This window comes from Falco biarmicus, chromosome 6 (genome assembly GCF_023638135.1).
Source record: "Falco biarmicus isolate bFalBia1 chromosome 6, bFalBia1.pri, whole genome shotgun sequence".
NCBI lineage: Eukaryota > Metazoa > Chordata > Aves > Falconiformes > Falconidae > Falco > Falco biarmicus.
Genome location: NC_079293.1, coordinates 62,273,760 through 62,295,412, shown reverse-complemented (window position 1 = coordinate 62,295,412; position 21,653 = coordinate 62,273,760). Strand labels below are relative to the sequence as shown.

At 44.4% G+C, this 21,653-nt stretch overlaps 1 protein-coding gene across 8 annotated transcripts in view; it reads left to right on the top strand.

The window, feature by feature from the left end:
* Positions 1-3,940: 3,940 nt before the first annotated feature.
* DSE (dermatan sulfate epimerase) overlaps positions 3,941-21,653 on the top strand; it is a 37,839-nt gene continuing 20,126 nt past the window's right edge. Inside the window, exons 1-3 of one of the 8 annotated variants that reach the window (XM_056343602.1) lie at positions 3,941-4,556; positions 5,725-5,794; positions 18,777-19,245. In XM_056343602.1, the coding sequence (XP_056199577.1) occupies positions 4,548-4,556; positions 5,725-5,794; positions 18,777-19,245 (548 nt within the window). In that variant the 5' untranslated portion in view covers positions 3,941-4,547. The other 7 variants (XM_056343594.1, XM_056343600.1, XM_056343596.1 and 4 more) reach the window with 7 other exon arrangements.

The window sequence follows — 21,653 nt, the reverse complement described above, 5'->3', positions numbered from 1 at the left end:
AGAAAGATGTTCTATTTACATACAAAGAGCTGTTTAGGAAACACATCTAGTGCTTTCCCCTTCCAGCTACCCTACTGATAATTTGGCTAGCACAGTGTAGGAGGGTAAAACGCTGCATCTGTGGAAAGAGAGAAGCGTTTCCAGTCTGTCAATGTAGCAGCAGACAAAGGAGGGAAGAAGCAGTTGTTGCACTAACATACACTTCCAGTCCCATAAATGTACCTGACACCTGATAGAGCCATAGGAAACAACTGGCTAGATTTTCCTGTGAGATAAATTGCTTTGTGCCACACTAAACATGCCCCAGGCAGGAACGTGTCCTGATGAGTTAGGCAAGATTTCCAGATTTCCAAGTCTTTCTGATTCTCAGGGCTGATTTCAGGCTACTTCTTTTCATTACCCAGTTTTGGAGCTGTGACTGTTTCTGCCCATTGCCTGCACAGTGAGCCAGAGCCCCAAATCCCCAAGTAGTAAATGGTATGAATCATGCAACACTCTCATAAACTTGAAGGACATAGTAGGAACAACAACGAAGTTAGGACACTGTCTGGTCCACACCCTGGCTGGAAAAGAGGAGATAGCCAACATTCCCCCATATGAGGCTGGAATTGGGATAAGTTTTGAAAAACAGAGCTGCCTTCATGTGGCACTAATAAAATCCAGGGGGAAGAGTTAGAGAGAACAGCTCAGATCAAGGACAGCAGGGTGAGCATTATGCAAGTATCCAGATTTGCAATTCTGCAGTTCAGCTCCAAGGAGAGATTGGCCTAACACTCTTGTCCTACAGATTTCAGCTCACAGGGCTAAAACAGAAATCACCACAGCTGGACACAAAAGGCAAAGGGAACACAAGGGTTATGGTCATAAGAAAATTAATTGTTTTGGAGAATTAGTGAAAGAATCCAGAGAATTTTGTATTTTTCTCTCTTTTCATTTGAAGAGGTTTGTCACTTAATGACAAAAGTAGAAGCGCCTCTTACATGGAAATTAAGAGACCAGACAGATCACACAGAGAACAGGACTTCAGTGCTAGGGAGGTACCTTAAAAAAAACAACAAAACAAACACACAGAAGAAAAAAGGAAAAAAAAAAAGCTATTGCATAGGCTGGGCAGGAAGAAAGAAAAGAATGGCCAAGGCTGTGTATGTGGAACAGACTGAATGACATACAGCTTCCCTCTTTAGCCTAACTTCTTCAGTCACAAAGAAAGAAAAAGGAAACGTCCCCCCATTTTCACAACTAAATGAGAACCAAAAGCTTTAAAATGTATGAAACATCAGCAGATACTTGGTGTCTCCTCCAGAAAGGATAAGTTCTACATCACTGGCCTACCGCCCTGCTGCCTTCCTTTCTCCCTGCCCTTGCACAGCGATGGGGGCTCGCTCTCTCTTCATGTCCCCATGACCCAGCTCCTCAATGCAGCAGGAAAATAAAGCGCCTTTCCCTTCCCTGCAAGCCAGACAACCACAGGGTCTTCTCGGAAGTTTTCGCTTCTCTAACTTCATTTACTATAAGGTGGAAAAAAGGATAGATGTTACCAAGATGTTACCAAGAGCTGGTTGCTCACAGTCTCAGATGCCAGAGACATTTTCAAGACGTGCACTGTATACTTCGGTGTCTAAGGCAGTGACTTCTATGTGTGTGACCTACAAAAATTGCCATTGTTGTAAAAGGGCACATTTCCCACATACGTTTGGCTCAGTCACACAGACACCAGACATTTCATGTTCCTGGTAATGTTGCTTGCCATAAAAGCCAAGAAAACATAAATAGCATGTGACGTATGAGTAGAACAGTGTCTGACCTGAACACTTTTCAATTTTCATGGAACATGTTCTGCACAATTGGACAAGTCAATGGTCTTTAGCTCCAAAAGGCAAATTTAGCTCCTCTCCTAAATCCATTCTGGAGCAAAGCCACCTGAAAGGTCAGTTTGCTCTATGTTTCAGTGTCTCATGATGTAATATAAGGAAATGACAGCTACAAAAATTATTAACCTCAGTGAGACCCTTCCAATAAAAAAGAGGAGAGAACAAATCTAGCATTCTGATACTTGGGAGCAGAGAGGGAGTGAGAGATTTCAGGGACAGAAGCACCAAGGGAGTGGAAATTGTATAATGGTATGCTACTGAGTCAGTCATTTAAACCAACTTTATGATTGGTGCTCAGAATAGGTAGCTTGGGGACAGGATTTGCCACATCTTAAAGAAGACATATAAAGCAAGTCAGAATAATTCTGTCCCAAAAGTATTTATTTTTCTCTGCAGTCATAAAGAGAGTCTAACATGACTAGATCAGAGGTACTTATCAGTCAAGTATGGAACAAAAGTTCATGACACATTCAGAGATTAGACGGATCTGACCCATAATTTCTGCTCCAGAGTGACACTGTTCTATTGTTTAAGTGTTTTCTTCTTGCTGTCAGCAGCAACAAATTCACTGGCATGCAGCAAGGCTAGCAAACCACCGAGAGAAGCTCAGCCTTAGCAAGGGAGGTTATACCCATTGCTAAAGAGGTGAAGGGCACAGGAAGATCAAAGAGGAGCCATAATCTTGCCTGTGCAAGCAGCAGTTTGAACAAAATCACACAAAACAGGACTGCAAAGGACTTTGACAGGTCATCTGGACCGCCCCTTGCTTTAAGGCAAGATCCATCAGACTTTCTAGACCTGAATTGTTCTTGTCAAATATATGTCCAACTTGTACTTTAAAAGCCTCCAGGGACAGAAGTGCCGTTCATTCCTGTTTTGTTTACCCTTATAGATTACTTTTTTTTTCTTATTTAGCCTACATTTCTCTTACTGCAACTTACATGCTATTCTCAGAGGATGTGGCTAAGATCTTATTATCTCCTTTTGAGCAGTTTTTATTTAGTTGAAGGTTGTTATCACATCTTCCTCCAATCTCATCCTCAGGCTAATTTTTTCAGTCTTTCCATATACATGGTGCTTGCTAAACCTAGGGTCATTCTCATTTCAAAATTGTCAGTGGCAACGCTGAAATTAATCTAGAATGGACAGATCTTGCCTCTCTTCGATATCCCTAAATCATCCTATGAATTTTCTTTATTTCTTTAGCCTGACAAGCACCCTGTGAGTTATTGGGAAGTAAAGCAAGCCCCATGTTACACAAGAGGACATAAGGCAGAGAGGATCTGTGGCTCTCCACTCCATGTATGTACCTCCACCATAGTCCAGCTGCACAGCAGAGCAAGATCCAAGCACATCCAAGCTTATCCTCTATGAGACAGAAACCCAAGCGCCCAGGGTGTAGGGGAGCCACAGTGTGCTTTGCCCAGGCCAGGGTAAGGCAGCACAGCACAGTTTCTCTACGATATAGATAGATACAACCACAGACTAAGGTCAGGATTTCAAAAGCTTTTTGGGCAGGTGACCATTCTGTTCACAATTGTAAGGGCTAATTCCATTTAACTTGAGGTCAGATACTTAATGTATTTAAATACCATGATGCAGATACGTGACCAGTACTTAGATACCTCCCTTCTCATCACTTTAGGCATCCCAATGATTTTATAAATTCCAGCAGAATTGTCCTGTTAGCCACATCAGGCCTGACTGAGGGACTCTGTAGCTCTTCTCATGCTCATTCATGTCACAACATTGATATTTTCCAACTCTACTATCAATGCAGTATAGCACAATACCGTTCAAATAGGTGTTTAGAAACGTATCTTCTAATGATTAATTTAGTGTTTGCATGACTGAAACTGAAGCACTTACTGCTTTTAGGCATGTCATTACTGGTAAAAAAAGCAAGCCTTCATTCCAGGCTCTGGCATTGCTCTCGGAGTTTGCAGTAACAGCTTGCGGATCCCTATTCATCACGCTGTCAATAGGTATCGCTGGGAAATACAACAGGAGTGAAGGGGTGAAGGGAAATGTATAGCTTCTAGTTTTCACTAGTTTATTAACCTCGATAGAACAGCAAGAAATCACACTGAAAACCACGAAAAGCCTGTATAAAACCATCCTCAGAAAACAGCTTTTACATTGGAAAGCTGAGGAACTGAGCACTTCGAGCCCACTGACCGATTCAGTAACATCAGCAAACACATTATTAAAATGAAGAATAAGGTTTGTGAAAGGCAAACTTCAGGTAGGACACCATCTTGGTCTGTCACACGCATTTTTCTTTTCATTTCAGTTGAGTAGTCAGAAGATGATAAAACACGCTTAGCTTTCAGAACCCAACAAACATTTGGAATTCTTCACTTCGTACTTTCTCTTTGTTCTAGTGGCTGAGAAAGCAAAGAGAACTGTTCCAAAGGACCGTTTATTTAATCTTATATTTTTATATTACTTTCCTAAGTATCTTCAGTAGTGCGGCTGCAAAACACGTCTGTGAGGCTGCCCTCGAATGGTGACGGTGTTGCAGGTTTTTGTTCTACACGGGAAACGTTGATGTAAGTCACCCCGCACCGAAAGGGGCAGATTGAGGAATTGGCTTCTTGCCTCTTTGCTGGCTGGAGGGACCTTTGGGACGGGGCCCTTTGCTCTCGTACAGCACGGTGGCAGCGCGGGAGGTGGATGCTGCGGGTGAGCGGGTCACCCTGGCGGCTCCCGCCTCCGCCGCCCCCCTTGCCCGAGCCGCGGTGCCGCTGCCCTCCGTCTGGGTGCACAACCCCGACCTGCCGACACCGCGGTGCGGGGCCAGCCCGCTCCCCGCGGAGACACGGGTTCCCCCGCCAGAAGGGGAATTCGGGTATTTCTGCGCAGTACGAGACGGGGAGGAGCGGGCCGGGAGGAAAATCCGTGCGGCCGCCGGCACCGAGTAAGAGCCGAGCGCACGCAAAGCGAAACCAGCGCCCGGGGGCTGCGCAGCCCCGGTGCCGGCCGCCAGCCGCGTCGGCGGGGCCGTGAGGGCCGGGCGGGCTCCCCCGCCGCCCCCGCCCGGCGCTGCGGTCCCCGCGGCGGCCCGAGCGCGCCCGCGGCCGCCATGGCGTGAGGGGCCGGCGGGCCGGGGCGGAGGGCCGGGAGAGGTAAGGAGGGAGGGCGGAGGGCGGGGAGGCGGGAGGTGGAGCGGGGGGGAGTCACTTTCTTCCTGAGTTGAAAAGCGCCCCCCCCCGCGCCGTCCCCCGCGGCTGCCGCGGAGAAACTTTCCGGCTGCGAGCGGCGGGGCCGCGCCGGGCAGGGGCCGCCGGCGGTGAGTGCCCGTGCGGCGCGGGCAGCGCTGCCCTCCGCGCCCCGCCGCGCCGTCCCGACCCTCGGCTTCGCTCCGCTCCGCCGGGCGGCCGCCCCCGCCCCTCCTGCCCGCGGCGGGCCCGGCGGCGGGGCGGGCCCCGGGAGCGCCCCTGCGCCCGCGCCAGGCTGGGGCATCGGTTGCCGGCCGATTCGGGGCGGGGGAGGTCGGACCCAGCGCCCCCGTCCCCGTGGCGCGGGGCCCGCGGTGGGCGCTGCCGGCGGCGTTAGCGGGGGCACCGGGCGTCGGCGGGCGCCCCGCGGCAGGGCCCCCAGCTCGACCCGGGGCGGGGGCCGGGGGCGTCCCGCGGGCAGCGGCCCCCGGGCACGGGATTTTCCGGGCTGTCCGCGGCGGTGCGGTGCGGGGCGGCGCGGTGGGGGGTGCGTTCAGGGCACCCCGCCGGGGGTGCTGGGCCGCCCGCAGGATGGGCCCCGCCGGCGGCGCGGTGCGGTGCGGTGCGCGCGGGGGACACAGCTGGCTCTGTGCGGGCTGCGCCCAGGCTAACAGCTCCCTGCTCTCCCGTAGCACCATCGCCGCAGGAGCCTCCCAGCCGCTTGCTGCCCGGTGAAGCCTCCCAAGCATGCGTGTGTGAAAGGTAAGCGGTAGCATCCTCGTCTTGCACCTAGGGAAGCTGAGAGGCAGGAAAAGAGCCATCTGCCCGATGCGACTTCCAGCCGCTTTTTTGTTGTTGGAAAAGTCGTTAAGTGACCTGGGACCACAGCTGTTGACGCAGGCAGTCCGCTCTCCTCAGCTCTCAGGACGGCAAGCTGCAGCTCCTTTAGCCATTATGGCATGGAATCGGTGCATCGGCACTTGGTGGCATCCAATGCCAGTTCCTAACATTCACGTTGGTATGAATGAAAGTAGCCGCTCTCTCTGCTTTTCTGTCCATTCCTCTTGAAACCGTGTAAAGCTGTGATGTACTTCCAGCACTTTTCAAGCTGGAGTGGCTTCTTCGGATGTAAGCAATGGCAATGTAAGAAATAGATAAAATTGTGAATGAAATACAGGAAATATTGCTCAACTAGGTGGAGATTTTTGGTTGCCCTAAGAAGATCAATTGCAGTTTAAACAACACTGGACTTTTAATACGGTCTGAACAAAGACAAAGCAAACCTCGGCTAAATATTGCCACATTATGTTTATCATGCCAACAATTATTATAACTCATTGCAATATTTCAAAAAAGGAACAATTTAGCTGAAGGGCAGCAGTGGGAATCAATAATTCTGATGCTGTTTATTACTCTGAAAGACTCTTGTTGGGTAGCCTTGGGCAAGTCACTCCACCTCTCCATGGCTCTGTTTCCTTCCCCATAAAACAGATAAATGTGCTTGCTTGCTTCACAGGGGTGTTGAGAAGTTTAATTAATTTGTTTCGTAACTACTTGGAGATCCTTGGGTGCATTTTTCTACAGAAGCGCTAAATATTTTTTCAACTATGAGTTCTTTTATTGTGTGTCATTGCTTATGTGTGTTTCTTCAGTGACCTAAATTAGCAAAGTTTTTACTTGAAATCTCCGAAGTAGCAGTTCTGGGTTGGGGTTCTCTTGGCTGTCTGTAAACTCCGCTAGGATGCGAAACTAGAATATACTAATCACAGCGTGTTTTACTGAGACTGAACTATTTGTACTTTAAGAAAATGTAATTTTCTTTTCTTATTCGAAATAAGAGCTTCCTTTTTGTTGTTTTGTTTGAAGCATTGTGATACTCCACATAATTTTGAATTGCCATGGAAAGAACTGGCCGTTACTTAATGCAAAAGAAAGAGATGAGCATAGTTTATAAACATACCTGTGTCCTTTACTGTGGAGACTGACCTCACAAGACATGTGGTGCTGTTTTTCCACTGCATATTTGTACACAACATCCTCTAAAACCTATTCTTCAGTCATAGAATATATGGGTTGCAAAGGAAGAAAGGCAAGAGCTGAACAAATGGTCTGAACAGAAATTGAACAAAACAAGTTCATAGATTTTGGTTGCCTAAGCAACTTCGGTCTTTACTACAGTGTATATTATTTAACTAGATATTTCGTAAAAGTCACCACCACAATGGAGAGGAAAATATGTTTAATTACCTGGCAAAATTTTAGATGTGATTTCCATAGGTTGCATACAGTTACAAGTAAAAAGGAGTAGCTGAAAGCTAGTTTTAGAGTGACATGTGAACTTTGGTACTTTATAAAGGCTCATGCCTTTAGAAACACTGTGTTCATAAGGTCTGTGAGTACCATTTCTTTTCCTCAAGTCCAGTGACCACAAGCACATAAGTTTTTTTTCAAAACTGAATGCAAATAAAGCCTAGATCAGTGGTGGTAGAAAGTCATTCCCATCATCAGGCAGCTCTTGGGTTGTGACTGAACATAGTATATATGCTGGTGGAGAAATGGTCGCATCCATCAGTACTCAGCAGTCTGAGCAGTGATACCTAATGTTAAATGAGGCTGTAAACAATCTCTAAAACTGAAGTGTCCCTTCTCAAAAGTGATTGCGTTTAGCTAAAACTGAGTCACATTCTTAGGCTTGTGTGTGAAGACTTGCACATCTGGCACCCACAACGTAGTCTAGCAATGAGCAGAAAGAAATTTAGTTACTACTGCTATTGTTCCTGGACATTTTGCAAGAAATAAAGCCTGTTTTCCCTGGGTTTGGGGTTGGGTTTTTTGGGGTTTTTTTCTGAAAGGATTGAAAAAATAATTAAGCAACTTTCTGTAACCGTTGTTTCATGGCTTAAACTTGGTAATCCGAGTGTTTGTTGGGTGAATGAAAATATGACTTTTGCTTAGCAGGTTATATTTAATTGGTAAGTATGATATCTCGGCAGCAAGTTTGTCCTGGCTGTTTACACCTTCTTTTCTGCATCCATTCAGCTGGAATAGATAAAAGAGCTTAGTTACAGTAGCGTAGTCCCCTAAAGCTGTTAAACCATGGTACCAGTGACTGTAGCCAATTATCTATTATAAATAGACTCAATATATGGTGGAAAGTCCTTCCTTTGAGCTACTTTTCTGTTTAGATGGGTAAGCTTTGTACCAATGTCTGTTAGCCCTGCTAAGCCCAGCTGGGATATGGTGAGGGTGTGACAAAGCTGCATTAGCAAAAACCCCAAAGCCTTGTGTGCTGCGCTTTGGCGGGACTCAGTTATCTGCTCAGGATGGGAACAGAGCAGAGGAGGGGATTAAAGCCTGCTAGAAAAAAAGCTGATGTCACCTGGGACCTTTCTTATGAATGCTTTGTCAGTAGGAGTTTAGCAGGAGCGTAGCGTTGGTAACAGACTGCTGACCAGAGGGGTCTGGTCATTTTGGGAATGACACGAAGGTCAGACAGAAAGCTGGAAGTAGTTTCTCACATCAGGTGCTGGCTGTCACCTGCTCTTGGGACATAGTTAGGTGTGAAAGCCCAGGCACAATGCGGCCATTATGTACCCAGTCTGGAATTACCTTTGTCTGGTCTTTCTGTCTTTCCCCTTGCTTAGACTCACATAGTATAGAGCAGGAATTGGCGATAGCGTTGTTTACATCAGGCAATGGGTTGTAGGGACCCTGGTCACTTGACTCAAGCAGGTGTTGTATCTCAGTACCAGATAAATATAATTCTAACATAAGAGTTCTTTCACCACAAGTTGTCCTGGTTTATGTTCATTTTGGGGTGTGTTGGGTTTTTTATTTATTTATTTTTATCAGTAATGTTATAAATACTGAATGGTTTCTAGAAGCCTGGTAACCCTCTTAAGTCTTCTAATCAAATGGCTGCCTAGAGTTGTTACAGTATTTTCAAAAGTGTTTGAAAGTATTTCTGTGGATGTCACATCATTTTAAAGCATTTTAATCAGATCCTTGCAACTGTGGTGCATCACACTTTTTTGCCAAAGCAGTCTGTCAGGTTTCAGTTCTGCTGCAAGAGCTATGCCTGCACAAACCCAAAGGTCAGGAATAACATGATACAATTCTAAATTTCAGAATTAACCTGTAATTTTGTGGTTGTGTTGACACATACACGAATTGCTCATGCCAACTCTGAGTAGCTGAATTTTGCAGGAGTAATATAGCCAATAACTTCATCTGCAGCTGGAGGCTCTGTCCATGAAAATTTGTCTCTTCTTATCAGGGGTATTCTGGGCAGCAGTGGGGGCATTAATAACCCCGAAGGAGCTACAGGACAATACGTTTCATTGTCTCTCAAGTTTTTACCTTGAAAATATAAGCTGCACCTGGGTGTGTATATATATTATATCTATCAGGAGAGAAAAAGGAACTGTATGCTATATCTAGATGTGTATAGAAACCACAGATAATGATAACAGATGAAAGCAACAGAGGTAACAACAGAATTGTACCAATAATAATGAACAGCATATTGATCTGCAGAGAGATGTACCTACCAGGTAGGGTGGTGCAGTTTAGGCCTACAAACACAGACACATTTATCCTGTAGCAAAAGGAAGAGTAGTTCTTCTGTGTGAATACACGTTTGGGGTCTGTGTACACACATTGTAAGATTATGTGTAGATTATATAAAAGCAAGTGTTGATTTAAATTGCTTAGATTGCAGTCTTTGTAGGTTCGTAAATTGACTAGCATAGGTGCCTTTGGACTTTGCTGATGCTCCTATATGCTGTCACAATACTAAAATGAATAATTGTTGTGGTTTAACCCCAACCAAATGAAGCCCAACGCAGCTGCTCACTCACTCCCCTTGGTGGGACAGGGGAGAGAATTGGAAAAGTAAGTGAGAAAACTCATGGGCTGAAATAAAGGCAGTTTAATAGCTAAAGCAAAAGCCACGCACGCAAGCAAGCAAAACAAAAACAAGGCATCCATTCACCACTCCCCATGGGCAGGCAGGTGTTCAGCCACCCCCAGGAAAGCAGGGCTCCATCACGCATCACGGTTACTTGGGAAGACAAACGCCATCGCTCTAAATGTTCCCCCCTCCCTCTTCCTCCTTCCTCCCCCAGCTTTTATTGCTGAGCATGACATCATATGGTATGGAATTTGGTCAGTGTGGTCAGCTGTCCCAGCTGTGTCCCCTCCCAACTTCTTGTGCCCACCCAGCCCTCTAGCTGGTGGGGTGGGATGAGGAGCAGAAAAGGCCTTGGCCCTGTGCAAGCACTGCTGGGCAATAGCTAAAACATCCCTGAATTATCAACATTGTTTCCAGCACAAGTCCAAAACAAGCCCCATACTAGCTACCATGAAGAAAATTAACTCTACCCCTGCCAAAACCAGCACAATAATGAATACAAATTTAATAGTTTTGTATGTAAGACCAATTCATAAACAGGATATGGAAACTTAGATAAAATGAGTTTTGATCCCATAGCAACTGAAGGATGTGATGCATTTTAGAATTCCTGTCTATAAATATGACGTCCTGTGGAAATGCTTTACAAATACAAATATTTATTTGGTGTCTTCAACTACTGAAGTCTGTAGATAGATGTACAGAGAGTGAGAACTGGTTTTGTAAAACTCCAACGGAAACACTTCATCTGTTTCCAGCGTCGTGGAGGCAGCTGAATGAAGGACAATTAAAACAATAAGCAGGAAAGATTAAAACTGTTAAATATACACAGTAGAGGAGAACAACAAGCCAGGGGACTTAAAACATTTAGAAGTATCTGGAAGAGTAAAGGTCAAGGCTAACAAAGAAGTGTTAGTTGGAAAAGAGGATAGAAATTAAAGTCAGAAATAGAAACACTGGTCTCACAATCAAGACATTTCTGGTGCTGTAATCAACCTCCTGCGCAGTGAGGGCAGCAGCTGCACGGCATGCAGCACTGAGTGTGCTGGATTAGACACAAGGAGGAATTCTGTTTTGACAGCAATGAATCTGGCTTCTTCCTTTTGCATATATGATTCGCACCCCCAAGCCCCCGGCCCAGTCCTTTATTTGTGCATCCTGGGCATTGCGATCTCACTCTGAAGATTTCCCGGCCCTTCCTGTGTGCTGTGGTTGTACCACTCGATCCATGCAGAGTCCACGGTCTCGGTTACCTCGGATCCTCTCTTCCATTGCTCGCTTGCTCTTGTGAGGCACAGTTGTGCTTCCCGGTTGTAGGCTGCTGTCTGAGGAAACCCTAAGTGTGGTTTCCGATACCCCACACCGAAGGGCTCACAGCCTTGCAGACCCCCTGAATGGGTCTGTGTGCATGGGCAAGGGAGATCCCTTACTTCCAAGCAGCTGCCAAAGGAATACTGTTTCACCACCCAAATTGCTACAGGTGCTTTGTGTTTCTGCTGTGTGTGTTACCATCATAGTCCTAGGCACCAACAAATGCCCTACGTGCTGTAACAACAGAGTGGATGAATGAGTGGTTTGATTGACTTCTGGGACATTAATGGAGCAGATGAACATAGTTAATGTAGCCTTTTGGCCTATAGAAAAATTCTCAAACTGTCTTCTGTGAGTGTTGGTGTCTCTGAAAACATTTCTGCAAAAAATAACTGTATTTTTAATTATCAAAATGGCCTTGTAAAATACTTCAGCTCAGGATAAAATGCCAGTGCTCTACAGGAAATCCTTCTGCGGTAGCTTATAGTTTTATGCCTTTGATGGTAAAAATGACTGAATTTTTATTCACTGAACGTAGATGCCTTGACAGGCATGCCTGTACTGGTTGGGAATGATCAACTTCAGGATTCTGGATACAAAATTACTTCCTTACTCACTCTGTACAGTGAAGTGTGGAATAAAAGATCCCAGTAAGGGATAGTAATGTTAGCGCAGCCAAAAAATTATTGAGAAAGCATTTATATAGTAGGATACATTATAAAATAGAATAAAATTCCAAATTCCCGGATTATGGTTTGGGCATGCAGACAATTTGAATCTTGTTTTAGCTTGAGGCAGAGAGAAGGTTGTGCATTCAGTGTGCATGTGTGTATGCCCCATTAATTCATACCTACAGTAGTAAAATAGACAAATAAGCTTTTAAATGAAAGGAATTAAGAGATGAAACTTCCATCGCAGATACTTTATGCATCCTACTGTAAACTTATAAAAATACTTTGCAGTTGCTGTCCTGTCTGTAGCATGGTGGTGAATGAATGCAACCCTCCATTCTCCCAGAATGATGGTCTCACACTGCTGTGTACTGCTCTAAATAGAACCATTGAATTTTGTGCATAGATCAAAGGACAGATGCAAGTTTAAATCTTGACTGCTGACATGATGTCATATGCTGATAATTCCTATAGGAACTGCTTGTTTCTGGTTGCCTTTGTAATTTTCATAGCATAGCTGTTATTCAGGCATATAAGTTGATACAACGCTTCTTTCAGGGTGTTTCAGATCACTTCAGAACAAGTGCAATACTAACACCTGGGTACCTGAGCTGTACTTGATTTATTGTATTTTTGATTCTGAATTATATTTGGGATTTCAGTATTTAAGCTTTTAAATACCTTTGACATTATATAATTGTGATGTAGCATATTTCTCGTAGTGAAAAAATCAGAGGAAGAAATGAAGTAATGTCCCCTGGTGGTTAAGGTCATAGTAGGTATTTTTGAAGTTGTAAGCAGTGATTTTTATAGGTTCCCAGCATTTTTGTTGGAGAGATAGATGGTCCGTGGTTTTATCTCGCTGACCAAAAGGTGGGTGGAAGGACTCCCGACTGCTCTTACTTTGAAACGTGGGAGTTCCTTGCACTGTTGTCCAGCCCTGCAGCTTTGAAGGGACTTGGCAGTACTGCTTGCTGGTGTGGGAATTATACTTTGGTCAGTAGTTTTATTGTGATTGTTACAGTACAAAAATAAGTATATATTCCTTGGTCCCAACTCATTTGCTACCTAATTTTGCTGTATCAGGTATGTTTCTGTGAGTCAGTAGGAACCAAATGGCAATATGTATGGGAGTTTGTTTCTACTGACCCTTCCACCTTTCTGGTTTTGTGGACTTAGCCCATGTTTTTTAGTACTTAAATGTCATTGGATTCAGTTAGAGGACTTTTGCTCTCCCGTTTCTAAATCTGTTTGCAAAATAAAAAAAATTGCAAAAAAAAAAAAAATAATTGAGTAGAAAAGGTTGCTTTCACTTTCAATAATTTATCAAGAAGTGATGCAGAAAAATTGTGAAAGTTAAGTCCTTGCTGATTCACTGGTCATTGTCTATTGTAAAAGTTTATAGGCTGAACCTGAAGATTTGCTTTTTGTCAGTATGGTGGAACAGATTTTTCCATTAAATATTTGAACACAGTTCTTACCCAAACACTTGTGGAGGTAATTGGGGTAGCAATAATGAGAACTGTAGCCTTTGTGGAAAACCGGAGCTGCCCAAAAGAAGACAAAAAGTTGTAGAATCTGTGGAGATAAGTCTTTAAATGGTAATTCTGAGTTTTAAAGTAGTTTAAATATACTAATTTTTTTCTTACAGGCATAGAGGTGGGATACCCAAGCTGAGTGTCAGGGCTTCTCTAAAGGCAGCTACGTGCTTTGCAGGGGCGTTCAGAGGAAAGCCAGTATGTCAACAGTAGAGATGCCAGGAGTTTGCCTGCAGCATCTCCTGAGCAATCTAGAAGAAGACAGCATGCGAGTAGGAAACCCACCTCTCACTGAGGGTGTAATTCCGTCCACCACCTTCTGGCTGGAGACTCCTGTTCCTGTTTGAGTGTTAGCCTTCCCCAGGGTACACAGTGAGGTGACTTCAGCGGGTCACACCATGAAGTAGAAGAGGGCCCGTGGCTTCCTCGATGGTTACGTGGTGAGGTGTAGGAGGGCCCATGACCTCGGCGAGCATAGGCAAGAGCAGTGCGCTGTGACAGTCACTCCTGGTGTGACCACATGGGCAGGTCTGACTTGTTCATGTCCCAGCCCTGGGCTCTGGGAGGCTGTTTCATTCAGAAACCTGAGTAATCTCTGGTGTAGTGATGCCTCCGGTTCATAGAAGTTTTAGTCACCAGAAAACCCACTTTTTCTGTTCGTGGCTGTAAATGTTGATGAGTTACCCATGTCAGAGGTGAGTCATGGGCTGGTGTTGGTGATGCTGGCAGAGACACCTGTGATGTCTGCTTTTTAAGAAGTGATGCAAATGTTGTCCCAACAAAAAGCATCCACAAAGCATAGTGGCTTATTAGAAGTGATACTGCAGAAAGCCATGATTCTTCATGGTTTTATTTTTTTGTGATCCACAAGAAGGTCAGATTGCTTCAAGGATAGTGCTGCCAGCTGATGGTCCTAATGGTGCTGTCCTTTCCTCACCCTGTCCTGCTGCCCCTCTCCCACTCTGCGCTCACTGCTGGAGCAGCCTTTCTGTGCACCAGTGGCAGAAGTAAATGAGGCCTCTCTTTTAAATAGTGTCTCAAACCAAGTTTGTTTGAACTTGTTTGTATAAACCAATGTCCAGTTCAGTTACTGGCATCAGTTTTACGATACTGGTTTTTTTTGCTGCAGTTGAACATCTACTCATTGATGCACATGGTGAGAACTGAAATAGTTAAGGTTTAGTGTGTTTTTTCTAGAGTAATTGTTGTTCTTTACTGTTTGTTTCTGCTGGCAATGGAGTGGAAATCGTGGCAAATGCTCTTTCAGTCTAATGCTAAGTGACAACCTTTTCAAAGCACATTAGCATTTTCATCCATGGGCAAGCATCCTTCACACTCCTTTTAATTTTTCATACTTTATCAGATCATGGTTTCCAAACTGAATAAAACCACCTCATTTTCAGAAAAGGTTGAGTTGCTTGGTAAAGTTTTTCTTGGAAGTTGTGGCTGGTAATGATGTAGTGTAATATGAGAGTAAGGAATTCTTTTAACTGTAAAAAATAGTATTGAGTGTGCAGTTTAAGCAATCAGAAGGCCCAGGCTCCTATTCTTTTGAGCCCCACATATCAGACTTGTAGCAGGGTCACTCACAACTGGTAAATTGGAGATTATGTGGCCAAGTTTGTGCAAGTCTGGCTTCACCTAAGCCAGGGATTCTCAAACTGTGGCCCGTGGGCCAGATACGGCCCGCAGGGTCCTCAATCTGGCCCCCGGTATTTACAGACACACACACACACCCCCACCGGGGGTTGGGGGGAAACCAAGCAGCCGCAGATGACTGCCTGCCACTGCATCCACACACCGGCCCCCTGGTTAAAAAGCTTGAGGACCCCAACCTAAGCTATGCAGATAATTTAGGTTCGTATGTGTGTCTTTGAACAGTGCTATGTGTTTCTTTAGCTTTTAGTATGCAAGTAAGTTAACTAAAGAAACCTCAAAGTATGGAGTTCAATACAGTTACATTTGTGTTCTGCTTCAGTGGTTTTGGCTTGTTTCCACACCCCACCTCCCCACCCCACCCCAGGTACATTTATGCCATTCTAATGAATTCTAAATAATCCCTAAATGTCACCAGTTTGGGTCATATTCTTCTACTGAAGGTGCTTTGGTTCTTTTGCAACCACCTGGTAATTTTTGAAGTGGTTTTATAGATCTTATCCATCAGTGTAGTTTCTAAAGAGCTACTGAACAGAGGAGCGGTGATCATTCCCGTTAGCCCGACGGAGTTGCACGGATGAGTCAGTAAGGCAGTGAAGTGTGTGGTCAGGTCTGGTCCTAGTCAGTGAAGGACTCGATGATATGCATGGTTGAAGGCAGTTCTGCCAATTGAACTCCCTGCAGGGGTGGTTTGTCATGGTTGTATCCAGAACCATCCGATTTGTATTTCCTTACTATCTGGGTGAGGATATCCACATGTTTATTCCATGTGGAGCTTTGTGATTGTTTCTGTTACTACTTTTGCTGGTCCTACTTTGAAGGACATCACAGATGAGAAAATGTGGAACACCTGTCTCTCTCCTTGCTTTCTGTAGCACAGTTTGAGCTATAGTCATGCCACCCTGAGGCCTCATCTGGGTGATCCTCTCCACATAGGTGTGGCTGGTACCTCCACAGAGGTTTGCATGGAGAGGAAGGTGGACTCCTTTCCAGCTGCCTCCTCCCATCCACCAGTCACACCAGCCTGAGCCCTGCGAAGTTATGGGATAGGGCTCACTGGCCTTACGGAATTGTGGCTGCCATGGGTTTTCTTCATATCACAGGAAGGATGTCAGTATGATTTAACCAAGAATAAATAAGAATGACTTTGTAGTCCTGCTTTTGTCACTGCCTATTGACTTTCTTCCAGACCTTGACTCTGAATGTGCTGCCTGTGAATATACCGTAGATCGGTTTTCCAGTTATGCTGCTGTTAATCTAAACTGTGTGGAATGGTGGTTGCTTCTCATGTACAAGGTAAAAAAAGGGTTTACCTTGTCTATTAAATGCACACACACATAAGGGGAGAAAAAAAAGGGGACTATTGAATTCTTAAAATATGGACTATGAATTTTAAACAACACTGGAGGTGTCTGATAATGAGGAAACGCTGGGAAACGTGTGTCCAGGCTTACAAAGAAGGAGTTCTGGGAAACCTTACTGTATAATCCCTAATCTCTAGTCAGAAAGACCCTAATTTAGGGAGCTCTTAAAACAATCCCTAAATGTGTCTGTGTGCTTAATTCTCGTTGATGTGCAGAAGTACTTAGAGAAATCAAACCAAGGAAAAGAATGCATGAAGTCCTTACTGCTAGCCAGGATTTTTTTCTGATTGTGTAAGCCAGGAAACTTCTTTCAATGTACAATCATCACAGAAAAAGTTACAGGCATTTTTTTGTGGTCTTTTTTAGATATTTGCGGGGTTTTTTTAAAATATTTTTTTATTATTATTCTTTCCTCTTCCCCCAGTTCTAAAGGGTCATAGAGGCTTTAAAAAAACCTATTTTTTTCTTTTTTTTTAGTTATGAAAAAGCAGTTCTTTTCAACAGTTAAAAAAATGACATCGTTTTTCGAAACATAATGTGCTGGTTTGGCTGAGTTTTACCTGCTTCCTTTCAAAATATACTGTTGTATAGTTTCCTTATTTATAGATGAGAATACGAGTAGACTTGAGTATGTTTGGGTAAACTGCGGTGCATGTTTCTTTGTATGTATGTATGTGGTGAGAGACTATGTAGATATAGTAAAAATGTTACCAAATAAACCATCCTGTGATCTGCGTAATGTGTCCTGTAATGACAGGTTTACATCCAAAAAAGGACAAAAGTTACTTGCAAAATGCATTAAAATACTATGAAAATGTCATTTTTCATTATGCTCTGTTAAAGCAATTATGCTACACAGTGTAATATATAAATATAGGCGGTTACGGGATGCAATATTATTTTTACCCTAGGCGGGAATGCATAAGCAAAGATGTACTTCTTGGCCAAAGATGCTTGCTCCCAAATTCAGTTTAGGAGCTGAAAACAAGTACCTCGAGAGTCTATGTACCCAGTAGTCATGGAGGACCCAGTCTTACCGAGGTTGGCTCATTGTCTATGCACGTATTAATGACATTGTTGAATTAGGATGTGGGTCTCCAAGTAAGGTTTTAGCAGCCTAAGTTTCTGTTAGAAAATTTTGGCATCTATAGGTGGGGAGCTGTGGGGAGAAATAAAAGGTTACTTTGTACTTCAGTTTCTTACAGGTTTAATGACTGAACCCTGTGAAACAGGTTTTCCATGGGAAAAAAATATTTCATGTTTGTTTTTAGGTTTTCCTTCCTTCTGTCTATTTCTCTTTTCAATAATTGAAAACTACTGTTCGTTATTTACATAAAACTGTCTCCCTTGGGTCTGCTTTCTGTAACCTTTCCCCTCGGAAGAATTCTAGGAATTCGCTAGCTTTCCTCAGGGGGATCCTGGTCATGTTTTATCTGAGACTTCAGGCTAGATCTTTGGTAATTTTTACGAAGTAATTTACTATGTTTAAATACTTGCATTCAACCTCTGCATAGGTTTGCCATTTGAGCATATTTTGAGAAGTTGTGTATGTAGGAAAATATATGCTTTAATTCAGTGTTCATCCTTGGTAGCTGGCAGTAAATCTCCACAGGCAAAATGGAGAGCCCCCTAGAACAATAATAGTAATAATGATGCGAAAACCCTAAATGCCCTGAAGGCAAGGTATTTCAGCTGTTTCTCTAAGGCTCTGCTGCTTTCTCTTTCTCTTTTTCTTTCTGACTTCTTTTTTTTTTTTTTTTTTCCTTCCTCTGAAAACGAGGACGTGTCAGAACCGGAGGCCTCAAGCGCAGTATAAAATGACCCCAGTGCAAACCTCCAGCATTCCTCGTCCTTCCCTCTCCAGCTGCTAACATCAGCCAAGGCAGCACGCAGGCTTGGCTGCCGCCAGCACAAGTTCCTTGGCTCTCCCCCTTCTTCCTCCCCTCCCACCCTCCTCCACTTGCCAGTACAGTCAGCACTGCTTCATATTAGGCGCTGCTGCAATTATTTGAAATCTTGCATACAACAGTGTGTTCCTTTGCCTTGTATCTAGAGGGAAAGATGTGGGAGGGAGAGGCTTTTCTTCAAAGTGTACAGATTTTTTTCTTTCAGATGAATCGCTCAGTAGGTATTTTGTCCAAAGTATTCATATAGAAATGATTTGAAAGCCACCTGGACAGTATGTGGGGTTCTTTAGGTCTAGATGGAATCATATTTCCTAGAGAACATCCTGAATTACAGTGTCTCACAGATTCATTTTTTAACTCTCTCTTTCACGTCCATCTGCCATAGGATATTTCAAAGATGGTTTGGCTGCCATTGAGACTTGGAGATCTGATGCCACGATGAGGACTCACACACGGGGAGCCCCAAGTGTGTTTTTCATACACGCGGTTTGCTTCGCCTTTGCCTGCGGTGCCAGGGAGGACCCGGACGTGATGGTTCCTTTTGTCAATGCCAACTATGACAGCTACCCCATGCTCTACTTCTCCAAAGGGGACATGGAGGCTCTGCGTCTCCAGGCTGCCACCACACACCAGCACATTGCAGCTCGCCTGACTGAGGCAGTACAAACGATGCTGTCTAATCCCCTGGAGTACCTTCCTCCCTGGGACCCGAAGGAGTTCAGCGCTCGGTGGAATGAAATATATGGCAACAACCTTGGGGCTCTGGCGATGTTCTGTGTGCTCTTCCCTGAAAACATCGAGGCCATCAACATGGCCAAGGATTACATGGAGAGGATGGCGGCTCAGCCTAGTTGGTAGATTTTTGTCTTTTTTTTTTTTTAAAGTTGTCCTTACAGTATAAACTGCTTGCAGTTGGAGGAGTGAGTGAATGAGTGAATCACTTAAATTATTTCATTTGCTTTAATATTCACTTTAATAGTGACTAACTTGCTGAGTGCGTTTATCGTCATCTGGACCAGCAGTGACACACAGTTTTTCACCTTCGCTGGACTTACCCTGTTTCAAATTAATGCTGAAAGAAGGAGTATGATCCTTTGTGTACCACCCTAATTTCTGTAAAGTAAAAAAAAATATGTAATTCAAAACTACTCTCAATCAGAAGACAGGGTTTCACATCTGATTTGTGTTGAGAAGTGCTAAAAGTGTTATTTTTTAATCATTCCTTTTTTTTTTCCCTTGGACTCATACATATCTTTTGGGTAATTCTTCCTTAGAAAGAATTCAGAAAAAGGGGGACCTATGAAAAGGTATAATTAGGTGCAGGTAAAAATTACACTCTTGAGTTTCTGCAGTCTGCTCTAACATGTGTCTGAGCTTCAGTTCAGACTTGCAGCTCCACTTGGCTGTACAGTTCTTGGGACTCTCCTTAAGACATAGTAGGACATGATAAAGATAGTTGTCCATCTGATTATTTTACTGGAACTGCCTGAGTAGTTGGCATTTTCATGACTCCTGGATTCATTTCAGCTGGATGTGAGTGGTCATCCACACTCTGTCCTTGCCGTGCCACAGTCTATGGGGACAGAAGTTAATGTTCTCACCGTAGGAGTTAGTCTAGTAATTGGGACCCCAGGATCAGTCTCCTCCTCATCTTCCTATTTCATATCCACCAGCAATTTATCGCCCTTTTTTTCTCAGGCAGCCGCATTTCCCCTACCCCCTGGAGCAGCTGCCACTTGGTGTACCTTGCAGCCTGTGGTCCAGGGTTGCTGCCGTTGTGAGGAGGTCAGAGGATGGAAACATGGGCTTTGCCAGGACAGTGGCTTCTTCCCAAAGCAGTGAGCTGGAGCTGCAATGGGCACCGCTCCCCTCTGTCACAGCTGCTGTCTTACAGCTCAGTGGTCGCAGCAGCTCAGCAGATGCCCGAGTCAGGTTTCAAGTCAGTGCAGAAATAAGCATTAGCTGTTCAAACAGTATTCATTGCTCCAACTATTCCTTACTTTTTCTGGGTTAAGACCAACTAGTATTGTCCTATAAATGGCATCCATCCACAGATTGTCATTGGAAGTATGCTGGATTTAAGCTAGCATTACTTGGGATCTGTATCCTCCTGATGGGCATGCTTTAAAAGGCATTACAGTGTTGGGGTTCCCCTATACCAAGTATTGAAGTGGTGAATGCCACCGAAATACAGGAACCAGAACAAGAGAAGTGGTGGGAGAGAAGGGACATGCTGGGCTTAAGTTGCTTGCATGTCACAGAAGAGGGGGCATGTGGGAGCTGGGAAGAAGTATTGCCACAACGGGATGGTGGTGATTTCCAAAATCTTCCACTGAAGCACAGAAATACAAAGCTTCAGTCTTACTTACCTCCAGGAGCAGTCTGTATTTCTCCTGGTGCACTGGCAGAGGGCTAGAGCTGTACAGAGGTGACTCCAAGGACATGTAACCATCTCCAATAGGACCTATGGACTGCTCCAACTAACTCCAGCTAGCTCCAACACTCTTTCTCAACCTGCTTTGGGTAGTGTAAACACATAGTTAACATCACCGTCTGTTTTAGTGGAGTAAGAAAGAGGGGCAAGTAATACTCTGAGTAGTGGAACTTCCTTGTGTCTGTCTCTGTTTCCTGTGCCTCACTCGCTGTCTCAATAACCTCATTTCAGTTCCTTCTGTCTGGTGATTCCTGCCCTGGATTAATTGTTGTTCCTCTGTCCCTTGCTGTAATACTCTCCTTTGTCCCATCTGACCAGATACCGATCAGAACTGAGCAGATGCCCTATTTCCATTTGGCTTTGATGATATCTACCTCCCCAAACTGCTGCTGTTCTTAAGCAAGCTTCTTGTGTTACCTTGGTGAAAGTGAAGTCATGCTTTTCCTGTCTTTCCCTTCTGATGTAGACATGTCATTCAGCAAACAATGAAGGTTTAATCAAGGTTCTCTGCTTTGCAAAAGAAGTGGGTGCACTGTGCTTAGTAGGGGAAGTACAGGAGGATGAAATCAGAAACACAGGCCATAGGGCTGGGGTAAGCTCCTCTTTGTATAACCTCCGACTGGCCAGCTCTTCAAAAGCTGTGACAGAAACATGGATCCGGTTTCCATTTTTGTTTTTCCCCTGAGAACCTATGGCTGAATGCTGTCAACATGGAGTTTACACTATGGCTCCATCAGTGATGGCGGCAATACAGATCTCTGCCTTGTCCAGCAGTGGTTTTCAGGAAAACCACGTAACATCTCTGAGCTTTGTACCACTCCGGCTTTG